Source organism: Lagopus leucura, unplaced genomic scaffold, assembly GCF_019238085.1.
Source record: "Lagopus leucura isolate 7727_CA_CO unplaced genomic scaffold, USGS_WTPT01 Super-Scaffold_100001, whole genome shotgun sequence".
NCBI classification, from domain to species: Eukaryota; Metazoa; Chordata; class Aves; order Galliformes; family Phasianidae; genus Lagopus; species Lagopus leucura.
This window is the reverse complement of record NW_024962262.1, coordinates 103,202,817-103,220,479: the sequence shown is the minus strand read 5'-3', so window position 1 is coordinate 103,220,479 and position 17,663 is coordinate 103,202,817. Positions and strand designations below refer to the sequence as shown.

The following is a 17,663-nucleotide window of genomic DNA, read 5'->3' as shown; positions in this document are numbered from 1 at the left end:
CAAGTAAATGATTCAATAAAAAATTCAATGAAGATTCAATAATGTGTACACTGGTGGAGAAAAATATTAGATTATAAAAGTAAGTAAGTAAAAGTATCAGGATTGAATTTGGAAGACATCTTGACAGAACTAGATAAGATAAAAATGAAAATATAATTTGGCAACTACTATATTCTTTACAAGAGTGAAGTCAATGAGATGGAGTAAAAACTTAGACATAGAAAAGAAGACACTCCTGGATCTTCTGGTACAAAAGGTGTTACAGGAACATGAAGTACTTGTATTCCTTTCTCCCAAACCAACCAAAGAAACCATCAGAAATCGACACACTTAAATCTTCAAAGGAACTGGGAAAAAGTGTGGGTTTGTTTTTATATATATAGAAGTAAACTAAACTAGGCTAATTGATGCTATTCATAGAGAGTACAAGAGAATGATGTCTTACATTATCATAGTATAGAATATAGGGCAATTTTTTAAAAATTGCCTTGGAGAGGCTGAGGCAAATCTGGTCCGCACTGGTAAACTTCTGAGTTTGAAAATCAGAAGAAAGTAGAAAAGAAAGTTTAAGTGGGATTGTCTTTCTCAATACCTGAAGTTGTTTAGCCATTATTTGCAAATCACTTAGTGCACATGTGAAGCTCTAATTTTTTCTTCCATCTAAGTTTTCATAATTTTCATGTTAAGGATGAAAGATGGAGATGCACTCATAGACTTGACTATTATCGTTTCATTTTAATTGTTTGTGAAACTTTCTGTCTTTTGATTTAGTGACTGCAGCTGTCAGATCTGAGTCAAGGTAGTGTGACAATTCTGGCTCTTTTGAAAGTTTTCTGTTGAAAGTGTGATACCAAGGAGAAACAAAATGCAGTAGTCCAGAGCATGTTGGTACCACATGACTCTCTAAAATAGTAAAACAAATTAAGAGGTAACTGTGATTCTTTAGCAACTAACAGCGTGTTTAACTAAATAACATGCTTCTCTCTCACCTCCCCTGTCTCAGAAAGTGAGTGATAAAATACAATGAAAAGAAGAAAAAAATCAAGTTTTTAGAAAAGGAGTAGTTAAATGGGAGGGAGAAAGAAAAAAAAAAAAAAAGGTCCTGTGGAAAAAAACTATTTCCCAACATCAATTGATATTCAGTCATGTCTTGTGAAAGAGAGCCTTGGTGTTTGTAGTGGTTGGTCAGAAGGGTAAACACTTTCACAGTGAGAATCTCCCTTTCCCCCTCTTTCCTTCTTCTTTTTGAAGAGGATGATGTCATATAATATCTCCTTAGTTTTAGGTGAGCTGTACAGACCAAGTTCTCTCCCTGTCTCCTGCCTATCTCTCGCCTTTGGTGAATGGGAATTTAGAGAGACAGTCTTGATGCTGCTCAGCAATAGCCAAAACATTAGTACTGTATCAAAGCTATTCTACATAAAAGAAGAAAGCATGGCAGTATATGGGCAGGTGTGGGGAAAGTTAACTCCATCCCAGTCACATCCAGTACAGTAATATATTCCACATAGCTCCTAACGCTGCTTTCTGAACATGCTGATAGATTTTTAGAGAGTGATAGGGATGTTCAGATATTTCAAACTTTCTCAGGCCTGCCTCATTTATAGAGCCAGATACGTCACCTTACAATTAAGAATCTATTATGAATCCTGCCTTTCACGTCAGCAACACAGGGCTAAAAACCCCTTCATTGTGGGGGAACTATTTAGTTACGACAACTTGCCTCTCACAAGGCTGTGGTCATTTGCTAGAAAAGTGTGACCCTAAGGGAGAAAAGCTGGCTCTTAACTGTTGTGTGTCAATGCTATTTTGAGCATGTTTGGAGTCACTCACTTCAGTCAACGCCAGTATTTTCCAGTGACTTTGTGCTGATGAAGGTTATCTGCAACAACAAAGAAAAAGCCATTAAGGAAAATTTTCAAGACAGAGCAAATAAGAGCTCAGAATAGAAAGAATCCATTTTCTTAGATTTCTCTTATGATAGCCCAGGTGTCTTTGGTGCTACTGCCTCTTAGCTAGTTACAATATCACTACACTAGGCACTGAGAGAAATACCCTCTTTTAATGATGTACCTTAACAAACAACACTCTGTATTCTTCTAGGTTTGCTCTGTCCCATCCCAGACTCCTCAGCCTACTGTCGTTCCAAAGCCAGTTCAGTCTGTCGTACATGTCCCATTGCAACCAGGCTGTCCAGGCCGAGGCAAAATGGCAAAGCTCCTCAGTCCAGAAGAGATGACATCCAGAGATTATTACTTTGATTCCTATGCGCACTTTGGAATTCATGAGGTAATATTTATTTTTTATCTCAGTAATTATTTTAGAAAAACAAAAAAAACCCACAAAGTTGTCTGTGATTTATCATTTATCCCTTCCCACTTCCTAATGATTGTTGTTTCTCAGCTTTTCTTCAAAACAGTGAATGAACTGGTCAGGTGCCACTTCTCCAGAGATCCATACTCAACCGTCTGTCCCACTCGAATCCTTAAACAAGATCTCCACAGAGCTTCTATTAGCTATTTGTACAATGGTGATCTTATCTGAGCACATTAATTTAGTATGTTTACGAGGACTGGAAACTAACCTGATCACAAATGGAAACTACCTCATTGTTAACATAGGTCTTTTGTTCTCTTGAATATTTGATTACAGATAATGGCAGGAAAGTTACTTAACTGACATATGAAGCCAAGTGACTTTTTTTGCTCCTGACGTGTTATTTGAATGTGCAGGTTGCATTAATAGGAACATATAGCCCAATAGCATCTAGAAAATTCACGTTTACAAGCAAAAAGTTGTCTGTGGATGAAGTCTAAAGAAATCACTAATAAATTACATGACTCAAGAGGAAGGAAACTTAAAGACTAGCCTGTAAAAAGCTACAATATAACATACAGTAGCATTTTTCACAATCACATAACTATTTCCACTACTCTAGTAATTAAAGCACAAGAGGCAACAGGCAGTCCTGTTACCAACAAACTTAATTGGTAAAAATCATCACTGTGAGGTTAGTCAAATGCTGGTTGTGGAGTGTCCATCCTTAGGCATTTTCAAAAATTGACTGAATGAGGCTCTGAGAAATCTGTTCTAGGTTATTCAGCCTCAACCAGACAAATAAACTAGAGGACTTCTAGAGGTCTCTTTTAATTTCTAGTTAAGAGATGATGTGGTTGAGAGGGGTATGGATAATAAATAAGATGATGTCACGCGGGATTTATTGAATTATTGTTCATTCAACCAGGATGATAGTACTGATTGGTTATTTTATTCAATTAGGAGAAATCTGTGGATTGGTTGCCCTTGCTCTTCCAGAAGATTCCAATTTTGTTCAGGAATACTGCACTGCTGAGAAATTCCTGAAGTACTTTGAAGATAACTTTTTCTCACAAGTATTTAGTGAACCAGCCAGGAAAGGTGTCCTCCTAGACTCACTGTTTGTGAACAGAGAAGACCTTTAGATAGAGAATACAATACAGTTCAGTCAAAAGCAACAACAAAACGATTGAGTCTAAAATTTTTGGTGAAATGACAAAATGATGAGCAGAGTTGTTACTCTGGATTTTAAGAGAGAAAACTTCAAAATACTCAGGGAGTGAGTGAGTAGAGTTCTGTGGGAATTTGCTTTTGATGGCTTAGGGTGAGCTGATCCCTTTCTAAGGACAACCTTTTAAAAACGGGGGAGCAGGCAATCACGGTGTGCTATAAGTCAAGTCAATGAGGCTTAAGATCAGTTTTGTTGAAGAGAGAACTCAAGCCAAAAACGAACGTCTCTAAGCAAAATAAGGCCACACATGAAGATTACAGAGCTGCAGTTCACATTTGCTGGAAGAGTACAGGAAAGGCCAAAGCTCAGCCAGAGTTAAAACTAACCGGCAATGTTTCAGATAATAAAAAAGTATGTTAATAGTAAGAGGAGCTCAAAAGAAAATATTGGATTATTACTGGATGAAGCTGGTCACCTGAAAAATGGTGATAATGAAAAGGCAGAAAATGTCTTTCTTTGCCTCAGTCTTTAGTATTAATGATAGGCCTTGTCCTGTGATATGGTGGATCATGACTGTGGAAGCAGCAACTTTCTGTTCCGGAACACCAAAACTGTAAGGAACTTATTTTATCAGTGGATTGTTCTTAAACTTATCATGCCTGTTGGGATTCATCCCAGAGTACTGTTGTTCCAGTCTATTCATTCTAATTCAAAACTGGTCCTATGAATGAACGAGTGAACAAAGGAGTAGAAACAGAGCTCCAAAAACAGAACACTATTTCCAAGCTCTACTGTAGACTAGCTTCACCTTTTTCTGCAAGGCTCGTGCCTTCTTATAATGTTTTATGGAATTATTCTCTTGTGCTCAAGGAGAAAGTTGAGGTTCTAGGCTGTTCACAACATAGGAAGAAGTTTGTTTTTCTTTATTGCTTCTGTCTACACTCATATCACTGCTGTGATCAGATTAAGTTCTGTTTGCCATTTGTAAGAGTGATACAATATTTATAGAAATAAAATTGTATGAAAGACATCATGCTTATTCTTAATAATTCACTCCTAAATTGATTGCCTTTTAAAATGGCTTTGATGCACGCACTCCAAAGTACTTGGAAAACTCTTCAGGTTGCTAATAATTCTTAAATTACAATAAGGTAATTAATTCAGCAGCAATGTTGAATATAAATAAGCACTTAAATAATAACATTATGCTTTCTTTTCACCACAGGAAATGTTAAAGGATGAAGTGCGTACATTAACTTACAGAAACTCAATGTATCACAATAAGCATGTTTTTAAAGATAAGATTGTCCTTGATGTTGGAAGTGGCACAGGAATCCTCTCCATGTTTGCTGCAAAGGCAGGAGCCAAGAAGGTATATGGGGTAAGAATACTTTCCCTCATATTCATAGTTTGTTTGCAAATTATGCCTGAGAGAGAAACAAGCAAAATGGATTTGCACTGATTTCTATTTCTTGCTTGTCTTGGTTTGTAATTCTCCCTTTCAAGCTTTGAATTACAGAGTCTTCAGTGGAGGTCTGAAGGACTTACAGTAGTATACGCTTTTAAAATCAAGAAATAGTGCTTGCTGTTTTTGTGTACATTGGGGGAAGGGAGGGAAAGTGAATCTTCAATTATCTGCTACATACCCATATTTCCAAGACAATTCACTGCCAGACAATTCAACCAGTAAAAAAAAAATAAAATACTTTTCACAGGTTTCTTTTGGTTTCCTTTGAATTTCTTTCGAGTTCAAGCATTTATAAAGCTCACTGAAGTGTCAGCTCAACCACAGACTGTTCAGCACTAGAGCTGAGAAGCCAGGAAAACTTAGCACTCAAAGGAACTTAGCTTTAATATTCTTGTCACAAGAGCTACGTCACCATGAACTTGTCACCTATCAAGCTACAGAGTTGTATTTGTGCTGGAAAAGCAGACATTTCAGAACCATGGAAGTGGAAATCACTTTCAAATTCAAATTTAACTCTATGGTCCTTTTAGCAAAGATTTCCACTGGAAACTGTGAGTGTTCCTATTAAAAGCAAATGTTTGACAGGAATTATTACACAGAACTGAGTTGTTACTGTTCCTTCTCTAAAGTTAGATTTGATTTTTCAGTGTGTTATGGGCACTGTTGACAAATGCAGAGTGTTGGTTCTCTGGCTACTGTGATACCGAAATCATTATTTTTATCCCCTTTTCCCGTCTTCAGGTTCGAATTCATCCATAGTCCTATCTGTTTCTTCTTGTTCCCTCTAAACCACTGTTGGATGTTCTTTGCTACTCAGCCAAACTGCTAAAATCATTTCAGGGTCTCCAGGATGTGCAAATCATAGAGTCATCGATTCAGAAATATTTAGTTTTGGAATTCTCTTATCCAACCTCCTGCTCAAAGCAGAGTTAAATATGAAGCTGTATCAAGTTGCTCAAGTCCTTGTGCAGCTTAGTTTCAAGAACATCTATGGATGGAGACTCTAAATTCTCTCTCAGCACTTACTCTATTGCTACAGTTAGGGGAAATTTCCCTTGCCACAGGTCATAACTGCTGCCTTTTGTTCTGTCAATGTTCAGTTCTGAAAAATGTTTGACATTTTTTTCTCAGCAAGTCCTTTTTAGATAGTTGAAGATAACTATTGGATGACCCCTCAGGTTTGCCTTCTATAGAAGAAACAGAACTTGTCTCCTCAGCTGTTCTTTCTTCATGTGCTCCAAAACCCTAGCCATCGTGGAAGATAACAAAGATATCACAGTAGATCCCAACTAGGGAGCTGCTGGAAGATGTATAAACATATGATGGGAAGGCCTGCTTATGCTTGTCAGTGGGAAGTGGATGGAAAAATATATTCAATTATCCCTTGAAAACCTTGTCTTATCCATTGCATTTAGTCATATAAAATTCAGACCAATTTCAAATCAATTTCATTGAACATTTGCACAAACGACATTGTATAGTTAATGAGTTAAACTGACACGTAATATCAAGACACATGGTAGACATTATCTGATTTATATTAAAAAAAAGCAGTGGTGAGGATCCAGCCCAGGGAGCAAATAGAAATATGGGGATATTTCCTTTGTATATTATGGAGACATATATATATATATGGCTCATGGCTGTGCAAGGACCTGCAGTTCAAACTAAGGGATAAGAGGGAAATGTACAGAAAATGGAAGCAGGGTTGTGTAGTCTGAGAGGAATACAGGGCTGTTGTCCGTGTGTGTAGAGATGGGATTAGGAATGCCAAGGCGCAGATGGAGCTGAACTTGGCGGTGGATGTAAAAGATAACAAGAAGGCGTTCTAAAGGTACACAGGTAGGAAGAGACAGGCCAAGGAGAGCATCCCCCCTCTGATGAAAGGTAACGGGGAGCTGGCTTCCTCAGACATAGCAAAAGCTGAGGTACTCAATGAGTGCTCTGCTTCAGTCTTCATGGGTGATCAGGTTTCCCATGTTTGCCAGGACCATGAGCCTCTAGGTGAGGGTGTGGGGAGTGGTTTCTATCCCACTGTAACAGTAGAACAAGTCCAAGCCCTCCTCCTCGTGAAATTGAACGTGTATAAGTCCATGGGGCTGGATGATATCCATCTAGGGTTCTGAAAGTGATGTGGTTGCTAAGTAACTCTTCATCATATTTGAAAAATCATGGCTATCCAGACAAAGTCCAGATTAAGTCCCCGGAAAAAGGGAAACATTACTCCCATTTTTAAGAAAGGGAGAAAGAAAGACACAGGGAAATACAGGCCGGTTAACCTCATCTCTGTGCCTGGGAAGATCATGGAGCAGATCCTCTTAGAAGCTATGTTAAGGCACGTACAAGATAAAGGGGTGATTTGAGAGAGCCAGCATGGCTTCACCAAGGGCAGATCTTGCCTGACCAATCTGGTGGCCTTCTATGATGGAGTGATGGCTTTGGTGGAGGGGGGAAAGGCGATGGATGTCATCTACCTGGATTTCTACAAAACTTATGACAGGGTCCCTCACTACATCCTTCTCTCTAAACTGGAGAGGTATGGATTTAAAGGATGGACTGTTCAATGGATTAGGCTGGCTGGACACAGCCAAAGGGTTGTGATCAATGGTTCTGTGTCAGGATGGAGGCCGGTTACAAACGATGTCCCTCAAGGGTCGGACTTGGGTCCAGTGCTTTCAACATCTTAATCAATGACATAGATGATGGCATTGAGTGCACTCTCAGCAAGTTTGCAGATGACACCAAGCTGAGTGGTGTGGTTGATACACTGGAGGGAAGGGAAGACATCCAGAGGGACCTGGACAGGCTGGAGAAGTGGGTCCATGAAAACATAATGAGGTTCAATAAGGCCAAGTGCAGAGTGCTGCACTTGGGTTGGGGCAACCATTTGTATTTATACAAATCGGGGGAAGATCTCCTTGAGAGCAGCCCTGTGAAGAAGGACTTGGGGATGCTGGTGGATGAGAAGCTGGACATGAGCCAGCAGAGTGCGCTTGCAGCCCAGAAGGCCAATTATGTTCTGGGCTGCATTAAAAAAAAGGGTGGCCAAAAAAAAAAGGGAGAGGGAGGTGGTTGTCCCCCTCTATTCAGCTCCTGTGAGCCCCACCTGCAGTACTGTGTCAAGGCCTGGGGCCACCAGTATAGGGAGGACGTGGAGCTCTTAGAGTGGGTCCAGAGGAGGGCCACTAAGAGGATCAGAGGGCTGGAGCACCTCTCCTATGAGGAAAGATTGAGGGAACTGGGCTTGTTTAGCTTGGAAAAAAGAAGGGTGTGGGGAGACCTCATTGCAGCCTTCCAGTACTTGAAGGGAGCACACAAACAGGAAGGGGAAGGGCTGCTTATAAGAAATGGATAGTGATAAGACAAGGGTGAATGGTATTAAACTGAGACAGGGGAGGTTTAGGTTAGCTATTAGGAGGAAGTTTTTTTACACAGGGGGTGGTGATGCACTGGAACAGGTTGCCCAAGAAGGTTGTGGATGCCCCATCCCTGGAGGCATTCAAGGCCAGGCTGGATGTGTCTCTGGGCAGCCTGGTCTAGAGGTTGGTGACCTCATGCACATAGCATGGGGGTTGAAACTAGGTGATCACTGTGGTCCTTTTCAACCCAGGCCATTCTATGAATAATATTTACAATGACAGTAGTGACTGTATAAAAAAATAAAAAATATCTCGTAAGAGGAGATACAGCATTAAGATGATGTCTGAGAAGCATAATGAAAGTATGAGTGAATATACATGCAACAAACTAAACACAGCTGTAGAAATTGAGGTTTTATTTATTGGAACACACAGCTTTCACGAAATCCAAGTGCTTTATAAAATTGGACAAATTTAAGCAGATTACTGAATTGAAAGAGAATAGGGGAAAAGTCTGGCAAAGAATCTAGTTTCCTCTTTCTTCACCTACACAATTAAGCATATTCTTGTTCTGTGTTTCCTTTTTTTTTTTTTTATTTTTTTTTTTAAACTTGTAGTCGCTCATAAAACAGAATTTTTGATTGTATTGACCTTTTTTCTCTAGAAAGTTTGGAAAGCCAAACCCAAGTTTGTTTGTTTGTTTTTTTCCTTAAGAATCATCCAAAACAAGTAAAAAAATGAAACTGAAAACACCAGATGGGAACGCAGACAGACGGGAATGCAGACAGAAAAACTGAATAAATAAAAGTGGTTGTAGGTACGGACAAGACTTCTAATCGTAAGGCTATGTAAAAGGAAAGTGACGGCTCCCTCTGAGGGTGTCTGGCCAGAGACCTTTCCCTATACAGCAGGGGATAAAAAGAAAAAGAAGCAGTAATAGAGACCAAGTGTAATCACAAACAAACCTGATCAGTAGGTTTGACTCACAACACCTGATTCATAGTGAAAGTAGTATTGTGCACTGACACAGGCTTAAATCCTTGCAATTGGAAGAAGGCAAGCTGGTTTCCAACTCTGAGGTGACAGATTGGAACGACAAACAACACAAGGGATACTGGACCTACCAGCAGCTTTTATCCTCGGCAGGAGGGTAGGATCAAATATACCCAGCACCTGGGCCTGTTTAACAGCTTGTTTTTGCTTGCTGGAAGGACTCTCATTCTGTTTTTTTTTCCACCAATCTCATATTTGGCCTTTCTTTGAGAGTCAGTATAAAGTCACAGAATCACAGAATCACAGAATCACAGAATGGCCAGGGTTGGAAGGGACCTCAAACATCATGAATCTCCAACCTCCCCTGCCACATGCAGGGCCACCAACCTCCTCATTTAATACCAGACCAGGCTGCCCAGGGCCCCATCCAACTTGGCCTTGAACACCTGCAGGGGCAGGGCATCAACAACCTCTCTGGGCAGCCTGTTCCAGCACCTCACCACTCTCTCTGTAAAGAGCTTGGCCCTGACATCCAACCTAAATCTTCCCTCCCTCAACTTCAAACCATTTCCCCTTGTTCTGCTGTTATTTACCCTTTCAAAGAGTTGATTCCCCTCCTGTTTGTAGGCTCCGTTTAGGTACTGAAGGGCTGCAATGAGGTCTCCTCACAGCCTTCTTCTTTTCTCCAGGCTGAACAAGCCCAGCTCCCTCAGCCTGTCTTCATAGGGGAGATGCTCCAGTCCCCTGATCATCTTCGTGGCTCTCCTCTGGACCCTCTCCAACAGCTCCCTGTCTTTCTTGTACTGGGGGCTCCAGATCTGGACACAGTACTCCAGATAGGGCCTCACAAGAGCAGAGTAGAGGGGGACAATTACCTCTCTGTCCCTGCTGGCCACCCCTCTTCTGACAGAGCCCAGGATGCCATTTGCTTTCCGAGCTGCAAGGGCACACTGCTGGCTCATGTTAAGCTTTTTCTCCCAGACACAGAGGTGAGACTCACCGGCCTGTAGTTCCCCGTGTCCTCCTTGCTCCCCTTCTTGTAAATGGGAGTGACGTGACCCTTCCTCCAGTCATCCGGGACCTCACCTGACAGCCACGACTTTTCAAATATGATGGAGAGCGGCTTGGTAACCACCTCAGCCAGCTCCTTCAGAACCCTGGGATGCATGCAGTCCGGTCCCATAGGCTTGTACACATTCAGTCTCATGAGGCAGTCTCGGACCTGCTCTGTCCTCACAGTGGGGGAGGATTTACTGCCCCGGTCTCCACCTATGGTTTATGGATGCAGGGTTCAGGGACATGAGAAGTACTGGAATTCTGGCCACCAGTGAAGACTGAGGCAGAGAACTCAATCAGTACCTCAGCCTTCTCTTCGTCCATTGAAGCCTTTTACATTTACCTCCTTTTACATTTACCAAAGGAGGTACACTCGCTTTGACCTGTCTCTTCTGGCCAATGTACCTGTAGAAAGTCTTCCTACTGTTTTTCATGTCCCTTGCCAAGTTCAGTTCTGCCTGCACCTTGGCTTTCCTGATCCCACATCTGCAAATCCGGACGGCATCCCTGTATTTTTCCCAGGTGACACGCCCATGTTTCCAGAGCTTGTATGCACCTTCTTCGCCCTCAGCATGCCAGCAGGTCCTTGCCGAGCCACGCCGGCTTCCTATCTCTTCTGTCCACTTTCTTATTCAGAGGGACGGAGAGCTCTTGTTCTCTCAGGAAGGCATCCTTGAAGAGTAGACAGCTCTCCTCAACATCTTTGTTTTTAAAGAGAGCATCCCAGGGGATCTTGGCCAACAGCCCATTGAACAGCTTAAAGTTCTCCCTACCAAAGTTCAGGGTCCTGACACCAGTCTTTGCCAGGTCCACATCCATCGAGATCACAAACTCAACCAGGGCGTGGTCACTTCAGCCCAGGCTGCCTCCAACCTTACCACCCGCAATGAATTCCTCTGCATTGGTGAGCAGCAGGTCCAGCAACGCTTCACCTCTGGTCGGTCTGTCCAATACCTGGACCAGAAAGTTATCATCAATGCATTCCAGGAGCCTCCTGGACCTCCTGCAGCTCACCGTGTGGTCTTTCCAAGAGATATCCGGATGGTTGAAGTCCCCCATCAGAACAAGAGCCCACGAGCACAAAGCCCCCTGCACTGGAAGCAAGAAAGCCTCCTCAACAGTCTCCCCTTGATCAGGTGACCTGTAGTATATACTGCTATCACCAGTTGACCTTTGTTAGACCCATCCCTAATTCTAACTCACAGGCTCTCCACCTGTTCCTGACCATTTCTCAGAGGAAGCTCCTCACAGTCTATCCACTCTCTGACATAGAGGGTAACTCCCCCACCCTTCCTACCTTGCCAATCCCTTCTAAAGAGCCGATATCCCTCAGTAGTGGTATTCCAGGTATGGGAGTCATCCCACCATGTTTCCGTGATAGCAACAAGGTCATAACTTTCCAAGTGCATCACAGTTTCCAACTTGTCCTATTTATTTCCCAGGCTGTGTGCGTTGGTAAAAAAGCACTTCAGCTGGGCTTTCTGTCTCACCGCCTTTACAGAGGATGTAGGATCCCCTAGAACAGCAGCATCCCCGGCATCCCCTTTATACTCCAGGGTATAAAGGAATGACAGTCTCCCAATACACCCAAAAACTCTAGCAGCTGCTTTTGGTGTGGTAGGGACTGGGAACACATGGTCCCTGTCTATTATTGCACTGGGTTGTACTTTGATCCTTCCCAATCAAACTACACCCAGGAATTTCACAAACAGGCCTGGTCCCTGCACCTTCTGTGGGTTTATAGCCCACCTTTTCTCTTGTAGATAGGTAGTCAGCAAATCTTACTGCCTTTCATAATGCCTCCAGTGAGTCAGAAATCAGCATGAGATCATCAGTATAGTGCTACAGTTTGATGTTATTAGGATTATTCTAATTGGCGAGGTCATGTACCACTAGGTTATGACAATATGTAGGTGAATGTACGTGACCTGAAAGGATGGCAGGACCTGAGAGGTCACTGCCTGCCTCCCCACGTGGATGCAAACTGATCTTACAATTCTTCATGGATGGGAATACTAAGGAATGCATTTGCCAAATATAGGACACAATCATAGGTTTCTATCTTCCTACTGAATGTGTTCATGAGAGATGCGGTATTGGGTATGGCTGCATGCACAAGTGGTGTGACCTTACTGAATTCTCTGTAATCCACTGTCATTCTCCATGTCATGCTGTCATGCTGTATGACTTCCATACCAGCCATATAGAGGAATTACGTAGGCTATGTGCAAGTCTTGATTCACACTTTTTCTAGTTCTTCTTCTAGTTCTTGCACCATTCTTGAGATTTCCTCTTGCTGTCTCAGGAGTCTACTCTTTTTTGTATTAGTAATCCAGCACAGCTCTGGCAGGCAGATAGGCTCATGTTTCACATGGCCTCTTAATATCTCCTGTACCACCTGGATACTAATACATCTCTCTCTCAGTCTGAACTCTTCCACAGTCAGTGGAGAGTCAGATCCCATAATATGTGTATGCCCATTATTTATTCTAGGACTGGAGAAATAGATACCTTATACTCCCAGGACGGGAGACACCCAACTCGTAAACTTCAACCATGTCTGGGTTACAGGGATGGTCTGCCCCCAAACCCACCAATCACTCCATCTCGCTGAAATTTAGTCAGATCACCATAAATAATTGAGGTTTCTGTGCTTGTGTCCACTAATGCCACCACTCTTTGTATATTTTTCTGGGACCAAAAGACAGCCAATTCTACATAGGGCATCTGGTCCTGTCTGGGTGCCCTAGTTGCAGGGGGGCTGACCTTCCCCACCATGCAAGCAGTTGCACAATCACCAATTTTTTTTTCTCATGTGGCTTGGGCATAATCACCCAAGTCATTTCAGGAGGCCTTTTCCTTTTTTTAGGAACTATAAAATCTTCTAGGTTCCATGCTCCCATTAAAACATCTTCAATAATTCTTACCCTACTTTTCTGGGGGTGTTTTGAAATTTTTTATTTTCCTCCAGCTGCTTCCATAGCTGGAGGAGAACATGATTGAGCTGGTGATCAATTTTTGCAAATTAAACTCCATCCTGGATTAAATCATTGAACTGTCTGTTTTGAGGTTATTCGCATGAGTCCCAGTCGTGATGTCTATTGTGCAGGCCTCCTAGTTTTAGCTATGGGTAAGACCTCAGACCCTTCCAACATCCCAATATTGTGTCTGGCCCTCAGCCACTGTTTCCCTCTGATTGGCTACTAACTGGGCGGCCTGTTGGACAGTGGCTTCTGAGGCCACCAGGGGACTTAGTATAGACACTAGTGTGCCATATCAGTATGGCAGGTGTTTGTTGTAAGATGAGATCTCTTATCCCTATTGAAAACTAGGTCTGGACTTTCAAACACGTCCTCACAGATTGCCTCTTTCATACCTAATACTCTTGCGTAAGTTTGGAGTTCTTCCACTGAAGTCTATAAACTGTATTTATGGGAATGAAATTTTTATTTGGCCATGAGATTCTACACATTAACCACTGGATTTTCCTGATTGTGCTGGACTGCAGCATAAATCCTTTGCCTGAGGGCAGGGGGAGTAGTGATGAACACCAGCTTTGAAATTTCTGGCCTGCTCACTGTGACGCTTTACACCCCTATATCCCACAGCCTAAGCAGCCATTCTGGCACACTCATTTGGTTTTTGTCTAAAATGTTCTAGCAGATCCCTTCAGCTCAGCAGCCATGCACAGGCATACCATCATATTTAAGATGGTGTGGGCAGGGGGCCACTCCTCAGGTGGAAAACCCACCAGTCTGTCCTGGACTTCCTTTGTTTTTTGGGTTATGATTGGTCTTATCTCTAGAAGATTTGGGAGCCCATATCCTCTGTTTGAGCTTTTGTCTTACTAGTTTTCTTTTTAGATTCAGCCAGGTTCCAAAGATCTGGGGCCTTTACCTCCTCTTACTTTTAGAGGGGAAATGACAGTTGAAGATGGGGCAGTTCCCCCCGTCAGAAGTGTAGTTTTGTTTTCCAGTTGTTTGCTACTAGCTTTTAAAAACTTGTTTTCCTCTTTTAGTTCTTCCACAGAGGAATGATATGTGCTAGTAGTCGGAGACATGTCACAGTGGATGTCTCTGTTGTTAGAGAAAGTTTGATCTAATTTATTCAACAACTCTGCCACCTTAGAAGGAGATTTGATATTGTCACTTATAGGTCCCCATTCTTAAATAATCTGAGCAGCACTCAGGGAAACTTGCGAATCCCAGGAGTTCCTTCTTTGGGATATTATGGGTCCTGGTGTCCAGCCAACATGTTATTCCTTTAAGATAATCCATCCTAAGTATGTATACAGCTGTCTCTTCTGCCTGGCTTGCTAAGAGCAATGTGATAGAAAGCGTAACAAAATGGCAAGGTAGCAAGGTCTTAAGTTACAGAGAGTGGGGATCTGGTTAGATATAACAGCAGAAGACACAGAAATATAGGAAAATAACCTGCTTACTTTCAGAGGGCCTGAAGGTACACAGGGATCTCTGTTGCCAACCTTTAAATGAGGTCTGGGAAGGAAGGGATGGAGCCTGGCTCCACCTGTTCTAGTCACTCAGGTCCATTGCATGTTCCCTTGGGTTGCCCCTGCCCTTTTACCATGTGCTCAATCACTGTTTCCAGCCACGACTTAGCATTTCCACTACATTGGTCATAGGAAAAGAAAAGTAGATACGGATGATTTATAAATAATCTTATTTCAATGACTTTTGTGTAAAATTCCTTTATTCTTTTTTAATAGCATGCATTGGGATAGAATTTAACAATTAAAAGCAGTTGTTTTGGAAACAGACCATATTTCCATGGTTTGAATTTTAACATTACTCACAAAGCTTGAATCTATTTTATTTTAAAATGTATGAGGAAAAGTACCATCATTCCCTTCACGAGATGTTTCTGAATGAAGGGTGATATCTGAGGTAGTGAAAATAAATTATACATTATGATTATATATTAAGTAAACTTGTAGTTAGGATCTCTTTTTTTCCACATTTTAACAATTTTAGAAACAGTCCTTTCTGTATGAGCCAGTTTAACTTACGCACAGACTTCAGTTTAAATATTAAGATAGAATTGTTCAAGATATTGAACACACAGGTTTGATTTACTCTTCAACAGTCACTGAATGTTCTGCACAGGCTCTGCTGATTTCAGTAGATTTTGTATATATTCATGCATCTGATATCAGTAACGTCTAATTACCCTTCCTCTTTTCTTCTTTTTTTCTAGATTGAATGTTCAAGTATATCTGACTACTCTGAAAAAATTATCAAGGCCAACCACTTGGACAACAGTAAGGCATATTACAAATTTTTTTTTTTTTTCAGGAGAAATAAAAGTGCTTTTTAATTTTCCTAGTTAATTTATATTGTGCAGTCTGTATGTAAATTATAATTTTGCATTATTCAGTTGTATAATCACACAATTAAAACAAGTGCTCATTGTAAACACTAGAGCAACTCCTCACAAGGGGAATTACTTCTACCCTTACTTCCAGGCTCATAGACAACAGAAGTGATAGATGGCAGTTTTATTTAGCAAAGCAGTAAGAAGGTCACATAGTAGAGCTGAACAAGCAACAAAATTCCTCTTTCAAATGAATTCTGCCATTTCAGTTCTACCTTAATGTCTTAAATAGAATCAGCACTCATTCACACATGCACACTCATAAATTAAAATTGAAATGATGTTCTGAGCAAAAAGTATTCCAAATCAATACTGATTTATTACTGTTTCTTCTTACTTCCAACCTCACAAAAATGTATTTAAAATACATAAATAAATAAATAAACAACATACTGAAATACACATACACACCAATCAAAATATTTAATTGCCAGAATAGCAGTATCACTGAGAACTTTTCTCTCTGAACAGAAACTGTAAAATTTCCAAAGATGTGGAAATACTTCAATTTAAATATATATACATATATATATATATATATATATAAACATCTCCCCAACCTATCAAAAACTAAAGAAATAATCAAAAAAATCCAGCTAATTCTAGTCCTTGTTTTCAGTCCTCCAAATCACAGCACAAAATATCTCTTTTTGTAACCTGAAGAAATCAGGCTTTTTGAACTGAGGCTGTGAAACAGTTTTTTTAATGTGCTCTTTTTAGACAGGTTGAATTTGCTGCAGAGCGACACAGATCACATTAGTTGGATTGTAACATTTTCCTTTTCTCTTAGCTGTGCCTGTTCTGGTGTTGTGCAAGCACAAATTCAGGACTAGTTTTCTGCCTTAATTTTTATTGCTGTCACTGGCAGCATCTAAACAATGGTAGATGTTTGTGAAGAGAGTTTCTCATACATATATGTTTGTTCAAATAAAGCTGGGAAAGAAAAAAAAATGCAGCAAAAATAATCAGAAAGAACAGTAACATGGATTATAATAGGCAGCCAGTGTATTTGGCTGCTACTTCACAAAAAGAAGGAAGTAAAGCACCAGAAAATGCTCTCCTCCACTAGATGGAGAAGGCATCGAAGCAGTGTCAACACCACAGCTTGCTTAGCCCACACCCTTAGTGCAGAGCAGATGGGTTCCTAGAAAGACATTTCACAAAGTAGTTTCACACTAGCCTACCATAAACTCATTTGTATTTGTTTGGATTTCCAACACCAGAAATTGCATGTTAAGGGACACTATAACAGAGTAACTTGTTAGTTTCAGAATTTAACAGTGAGAGTTTTAAATTCAGATAGAATTCAGATAGAATTGTCAATATCTAGAAAGAATTGGCCTTTATATACACATGAACATATATGTTCATAAAACAATCCTGTTTTGCTTAATTTCCACAGTAATTGTGCATATATTAAAATAATCAGTTTTGAAGAAAAAAAAAAAAAACAAAAAAAAAAACCCAAAGTTTCTTGATGCTTGGACCAAGAGTCTAGGGTGCGTCCATTATGAAAACCAGTGGAATGTTAGAAAATCTAACCTACAGTACAGTTGACTTTTCAGATCTCCTCCACACTTTTGTCTTTGACTTAAGACTATTTAAGAACACTTAAGAATTTTAAGACTTATTTCTGAAGACCAACATAGACTTCCTTCATGTGAAAAGCATAAGTGAACAATGTTTCAGTTTACAGACAGATACACCTGAGATCTGGTAATAGATGCAGACCTAATATCATTAGTGAGTCTGTAGTTCTCCCTTATGAATAATTTGGCTTGATTCTCTGTGGTCTGGATGTCTACATCCCAAGAATCATTGTATTTGTTAGTCAGACTGAAAGTACTATTAAAAAAAAAATGAATCTCTCTTTGCTGAAGTTACTCCTTCTATATAGTTCAAAGTTGTA

The 17,663-nt window shown here is 40.8% G+C and overlaps 1 protein-coding gene across 1 annotated transcript in view; it reads left to right on the top strand.

Moving 5' to 3' along the window:
- Window positions 1–2,103: 2,103 nt before the first annotated feature.
- The window catches only part of PRMT8 (protein arginine methyltransferase 8), a gene marked incomplete at its 5' end in the record, with an annotated part of 31,475 nt that continues 15,915 nt past the window's right edge, over window positions 2,104–17,663 (top strand). The window contains 3 exons of the mRNA XM_042866845.1: window positions 2,104–2,289; window positions 4,713–4,868; window positions 15,578–15,641. Coding sequence (XP_042722779.1) covers window positions 2,104–2,289; window positions 4,713–4,868; window positions 15,578–15,641 — 406 coding nt within the window. The remainder of the gene's footprint in view (window positions 2,290–4,712; window positions 4,869–15,577; window positions 15,642–17,663) is intronic.